The sequence below is a fragment of the Microtus ochrogaster genome, linkage group LG9 (assembly GCF_000317375.1).
Source record: "Microtus ochrogaster isolate Prairie Vole_2 linkage group LG9, MicOch1.0, whole genome shotgun sequence".
NCBI lineage: Eukaryota > Metazoa > Chordata > Mammalia > Rodentia > Cricetidae > Microtus > Microtus ochrogaster.
Genome location: NC_022034.1, coordinates 34,028,979 through 34,035,776, shown reverse-complemented (window position 1 = coordinate 34,035,776; position 6,798 = coordinate 34,028,979). Strand labels below are relative to the sequence as shown.

Below are 6,798 nucleotides of genomic sequence, written 5' to 3'. Positions count from 1 at the left end.
TTTGAGTTGGATTTCTTCTCCTTCTTCTATCCCTATTATTCTTAGGTTTGGTCCTTTCATAGTGTCCTATATTTCCTGCATATTTTGCGTTTAGCTTTTGCTAGATTTAATGGTTTCTTTGATAGATGAGTCTATTCCTCTATTGTATCTTCAGCACTTGAGAGTCTCTCTTACATCTCTTGTATTCTGCTGTTCATGCTGCATTTGTGATTGCTGATCAATTTTCCATATTTTCCATTTCCAGACTTCCCTTGATTTGTGTTTTCTTTATTGTCTCTATTTTGGTTTTCAAGTCTTGAATTATTTCTTTCATTTGTTTGATTGCTTTTTTATTGGTTTTCTTTAAGGGAGTTGTTTTCTTCCAAATTTTTGTTTGTCTTTTCCTTCATTTATTTGAGGGAATTTTTCATTTCCTCTTTAAGGTCCTCAAACATTCTCCTGAAGTTAATTTTTAGGTCATTTTCTTCTACTTCATCTATATTGGGGTGTTCAAGTCTTGCTATTGTAGGGCCATAGTTTTTTGTTGGTGTCATGCTGCTCTATGTGGTCTTGAGTGTGTTCTTATGTTTTCTACTCATCTTTTCCTCTGATTGGTGGAGTTGGGGCTGTGTCTCTGGGGTGATCACAATTCTTACTTCACAAAGGAAATCTGATCTGAAAGTGAACCCCATTAATTCAACCCAATGTAATATTACTCGGTAAAAGTTGCCTATGGTCTGCTTTGAAGATGGTGAGTGTGGTGTTGACTATTGGACCCAGTGGCCAGTAGTCTGCCATGGAACTATGTATCTTAGCCCTTAAAGATTTAAAAAAAAATTATGCTTTGTATATATCATACATTTATAAAGTGTATTTTTATCATATCTATCTACATCCCTCCCTCCAGTTTTCTCAATTTGCCCCATCCTGGTTCCTTGTGAACATCATGTCCTCTTTTTATTATTGTAACCAATAATCCCTCAAGTCCAATTAGTGCTGCCATGCCATATGTTCATGGGTGTGGGGCTATCTACTCAGGCATAAAGAACCTACCAGAAGCCATGTTCCCAAAAGAGAGCAACACACACACACACACACACACACACACACACACACACACTCAGAAACCATCTACTATCAATAGTTCCTTCACTAGGGGTGAAGCTTCATCTCTCATCACCCATCCATACTAGAATCAGACTGGCTTGATCTTGTGAAGGTCCTGTGCAAGTAATCCTAGCTGCTGTGAAACGGCGAGTAAGTAGCCATGCCATGTCTGGAAGGCAGCACATATAATAGGGCTTACTGAAAGATTTCACCATGGATGACAGGAAGGAATATAGAGCCATGTTCACATATACCTAAGTGCTGCATGATGAAAACATATTTTTGATCACTTTTTAAATAATTTACAGCTTTTTATATTTTGTTCATTTTTAGTGTTTTGCACCAAAGAACTACTCATTTTATATACTTTTTGGTTTCATTTTCTCTTGGAAGTAGGGTCTTATGTAGCCCAGGCTGGCCTTGAGCTTCCAGTATATCCACAGATGGCCTTGAAATCCTAATCCTCCTGCCTCTGGCTTCCCTGTGCTGGTAGGTATGTGTTCTACTACTCCCAGGTTTTAAATGATTTTTACAGGATAAAAGTTTCTGTAAAAAGTTTCCTGTTAATTTCTTTGAAACTGTAAGTGACAGCTCCTAAAAGAACAAATTCATCAGTGTTTTCAAAATTCACATTAAAATATGTAAAAATATTGCTTTCATCAATTTTCAATTAAGATGTGATTATTATGCAGACTTTTCTACATTTTCATAGCTCCCTTTTCTATTGTTGTCAGCTACTGATGCAGATGTGAGGAATGAAAGTCTCTCGTCTGTGCAGCAGCTTGGCATTGAAGCGGCTGTCAGGTATGTGGGGAGGCGTCTCTCCTGTGCGCCCCTGGAATTCATCTACCTGATGTGTGCTCAATAATATTTAACAACCAACTATTTTGTAGCCTTTAAATGCAGAGTCTCCCACTCAGAAAATAATAACGTTATCTTTGAGGATATTGGCACATGATTAAATTACCTCCGGCTGTAAATCAGTTACAGCTCATTACTATTCCAAAAGCTAATTAGTGTGTTCCTCTATGACTATCAGTTGTTTTCCACCAAAAAAAAAAAAAATCAGCATCGCAAAAGTCAAAATGCTATGGCACAGTTATATATCTTTTAAAATACGGTTTGTTCTAGTTGTCAGGTCCCGATGAAGACAAACATACTTTAAGGACAGACTGAGAAGTTCAAATGAGTAAACCAAAATTGTCAGTTTAAGTTTTTAAAACTCATGAATTAATTTTCAAAAGAAGTGAGTACAGTACATACGAACTGGATAATAACCTCCTTTTCTTTTGTTCTAAACAAACCTCATTTAATACGAGGTTCTTAACTATCACATTGTAATTAGAGGGCCATTATTTGAATCATATTTAGGAAGGTACTTATGAGATTTATTAAATACTTGAGACTTATATAAATGCCCATTGTGATGAAAATCATGACGTGGATCTGGATCATCCACTTCTACTAGGGTAACTGTTTTGATTGTATTATGTGACTCCATATACATGTTTTAATAAAAGTATACTGTACTGCTCCATTTCCAATTAATTGAAACCTATAGATTATATAAGCAGCTTGGTCACATATTTTAATTCAATGTAGTTTCTTATTCATAGAAAGTAAATGGAAAATAATGCACAGTGTAGAGTTTGGCTAGACTGTGGTATAGTGCAGCTACCGTCCTGTGGAGTCATTGAGATAACAGCAGCAACAAAAACAATAAATGCCCTAAACTGTTACCACTAAGAAGGAGAGTTCTGAAAATACAGACCAAGTAAGGTCTTAGGAAGCTGGAAATCAAACCAACAACATACCCATTTAGTGTATCTAAAATATAGGGACTTAGATAAGACTGAATTAGTTTTAGCTAATTATAAACTGCTGTTTGATCCATGTATACACCAAGACATTTCAAGTTATGTTATAGTACTGTCCTAATCTTAACCCAAAATGTCCAAAGCCCTCTGATATCCAGTATTGGTAGATGACCTCCACAGGAACTTCTTGACTTAACATCCTGTAAACCTAAACTCAGGAATCTGTGTTTTGGATTAATTTCTGAAAAACTTCTTACATGGTTCTCATCTATAGTCTGCTGTCATTTTGTTTTCTCATTTCTGTTACACCACCCTAGAATGGTAACAGTTAGCTGCTGATCGTATTGTAACTGTCAGGAGTGAATATTGAGTGCCTTGTCTAATGTCATCACCCCAGAAGTAACATCTTAAACTTCAGACTTTGAGGTCTCAAGAGAAATACATTTTGATGGATGTCTAAAGATGAATGTGGGGTGAAGATCCTGATAGTTTTCATTCTGTGTCTTTTGGGGGTGTCTTTTACATAGGTATGGCAAGTTTCTCAACTTGTTAAAAGATGGTGCAGAAAATGATCTTGCCTTGGTCTTAAAGCACTGTGAGAGATTCCTGAAACAACAGCAGTCACCAGTAACTTCTTCTCTTCATATCCTTTTTGAGTGGATTTATGCAGAACCAAATTATCTTCCTATACTTCCCATAGTTTTTTCGAAGGATGTGTTAACATATCTGTAATAAGTAATAGCTGCTATGTGATTTTTTGTTACAGTTTATTCTTACAGGATTTTAATCTGTGTTTTGAACATACGTTTTTATAAATTGAATTATGATCCTTAGACTCAGTTGTACTTGTGGAATCTTAAAACTGAGTAAAGTGATTTACTATATACATACAATTAATATCTCTTTCCAAATAAAAATCCTAACAGTATTTATGCAATTGTGTATGTCCTAAGATAACGTGGAAGCTCCTTAACTGTTGTGCAGTGCGCCTGCAAGGGTGCTACACAGGCCATGACTGGTTTGTGTCTTCACTGTTCATCATAATGCTGGGGGATAAAGAGAAGACATTCCAGTTTCTTCAGCATTTCTCCAGGCTTCTGACCTCTGCTTTCCTTTGGGTGCCAAGGCTGCATATTTCTGTAAGACGTAAAAATTTGTTTTTAAAGAGAGTTGAACTTAAACACCATATTTAACTTTACTAGGGTATAATCTTATATATACACTGTGTCCTAATAATTCTTATTCACTTTCCTACCTGAGTGATATTACTATAACTTGTATCAAATCTGTTTTTGACAGTTTCATACATATATACAATGTATTATGATTACTCTCGACTCATCTCATTTCTCCTTCCACCCTGTCAGCTCACCCCTTCCTTCCTTCAGGTTCCTTTCCCATATTCATAGACTTTTGTTTTGTTTTGTTTTGTTTTGTTTTGTTTTGTTTTGTTTTGACATACTGGCTTAGGTAGGGACATCTGGGTTTGAAGTTATCCATTGCTCACCTGTAGGTGTACAATTGGAGAAATGACTGTCCTTCCCCTAGAATTCATTAGTAGTCAGTAGTTCAGCCAGAACAGGCAGTGCCCCGTAAGCCCTTTCCTGACACCTGATTGACTTTTGATGGGCCTGGTGTTGTAGCAACCTCGTGAAGACCATCACAGTTTTTGTGAGATGTTGATAGCAGTGACGGTGTCATGCACAGAAAATAGCATTTTACAGCCACTGTCTCTGTTCCTGGCTCTTAGACTTTTCAAGCCCTGTGTTCTGTGATACGGCCTGAACTTTAGAGAGGGTAGAATAAATGTCCTCTTAGGGTTAACCTCGCAACCATCACTTCTCTGTGTGGCGAGTAACTATAAAACTCTCTGTTCACCCTTCATTGCAAGGAAGACATTCTCAGCTTAAGTCTGAGATACTATTAAAAATAGTATTTTTCTGTGGCTATAAGCATAAATATTTATAAATCAGTTTGACACTATAGTCAGTTTAGCTGAACAACAGTAGTAAATTCCTCCCCGGGATAGTACCAGGCTTGAATATCCTCAAGTGGAACAGGCCTTGAACACAATCAGAGTGGTTGACTACCCTTATAACAGCTGTGCCACTGTAGCACCAGTGGGCATATCTTGCTGGCAGGGTAGTATCAGGTTTTGTCGAGTTCCTTTATGGGTAAATGCAGATGCCTCTTAGCCTCCAGCAGTTCACATAGTGCTTTCCCAGAATATGGAAAGCAACCTCCTCTAGCATGTTTATATTGGTTCTATTGAATTTTATTTCTTGAATTTCAACTAAGTTGTTCTGATTTGGAACCATTACTATGGGATTGTAACATTTTGAAAGGACATACTGACTTCTTTTTCATAGTGTTTGTGTTTTTGCAATGAGACCTATGCATCTGGAGTTAGGGCACTGGTTGTATACATGAGTTTCTGGCTCACCCATGGGGCATAGGCATTTGCTCTGTATTGACTGTTATTCTGACTTGGAAGGTTTTGGATCAGCTAGGAAATACTTAAAGCTTAGTCTTGTAGCCACTTGGTGCCCACTTGTATGGAATTACTAATTTGATTCCCATTCATTCAGGGAAGAGCATAGCTTTAACTTCATTAGCAGGTGAATAGAATCAGCAAGTGTCCTGTTTCAACAAGCTCAAGGTACCAGTAGGTAAGTCTATAAAGCCACTTCATGTGGGGCTAGCACATGCTGCAGTGCAAGTCTTTAGATGGTGACGAATGCCAGAGAGATGGAGCTGAGGGACAGCTGATGGGTTCAGAGAGTTTTTGATTGTTCCTGCGGAGCTAGCAGGTAGTTGATGTAGGTCTGCAGATGATGGGATTGGAATGCCCTAGGGAGAGGAAGGGGAAGGCTCAGTTGGCAGTGTGAGCAGAAGAGTTCCTGGGTAGGTAGTGTGACCAAAGGAGGAAGAGTGAATCCTTACCAATAATGTGTGGGGGTTGTGGAGTTTCCATCTGTGGAGATCGAGATCCTCCATAGGTAGAGGAGGGCTCGGCTGTAGTTCAGATTTGGAGGCATATAATTGGGAACAGCCAGCAGAGCCCTGAGATGGCCTGCATGCTTTTTGATGGATTCTCTTTGAAAATATAGACTTGATCTTTTCTCTTGAAGGTTATCTTACTTAATGCTAATGGACTGAGAGACATTTAATCATAGAAGCATTTTCATGAAATAGAAATAAGATAATAAGCTAGAAGTCTAAAATTAAAGTTATCATACATTGTTTAGTTATAAATAAGGGATATAATGGCTTTGAATATGTTTTAGTGTTGCTTTGTAAGATACTCTGGATGGTTAGGCTATAGTATAAGAAAGGCATTTACTATAGAAATTGTAATCCTGTTTTATAGAAGAGAAAACCTATATGTATACATTTTAGAAATCTATTCTGAGGACTTACTGATATGTTACTATTATTATTATCATTTGTTGTTTGGTGTTTTACTCTTTTGGGCTCTTTAGCCTTTTTGGAGGACCCACTACCCAGCTCCCAAATAAATCACACATGGAGACTTATTATTAGGTATGAATGCCCAGCCTTTACTTGGCTTGTTTCTTACCAGCCTTTCTTAACTTAAATGATCCATCTATCTGGCCTCAGAGCTTTGATCTTTCTCTATTCCTGTATACCTTTTCTTCCCTTCTGACTCTGTGTCTGGTTGTATATCTGGGTCCTCCTCCTGCCTCTCTCATTCCCAGATCTTTTCTCCTCCTAGATTTCTCTTCATATTTATACTCTCTGCCTGCCTGTCCCGCCTATTTCTCTCTGTCTCTCTGTCTCTCTGTGTCTCTGTCTCTCTCTGTGTCTCTGTCTCTCTCTGTGTCTCTGTCTCTCTCTCTGTGTCTCTCTTTCTCTCTCTCTCTCTCTCTCTCTC

General features: G+C 37.9%; 1 protein-coding gene across 1 annotated transcript in view; it reads left to right on the top strand.

The window, feature by feature from the left end:
* Positions 1–6,798, top strand: part of Tbc1d32 (TBC1 domain family member 32) — a 192,225-nt gene that overhangs the window by 160,518 nt on the left and 24,909 nt on the right. The window contains exons 28-30 of the mRNA XM_026787416.1: positions 1,821–1,890; positions 3,431–3,546; positions 3,888–4,042. Of these exons, the coding sequence (XP_026643217.1) occupies positions 1,821–1,890; positions 3,431–3,546; positions 3,888–4,042 (341 nt within the window). The remainder of the gene's footprint in view (positions 1–1,820; positions 1,891–3,430; positions 3,547–3,887; positions 4,043–6,798) is intronic.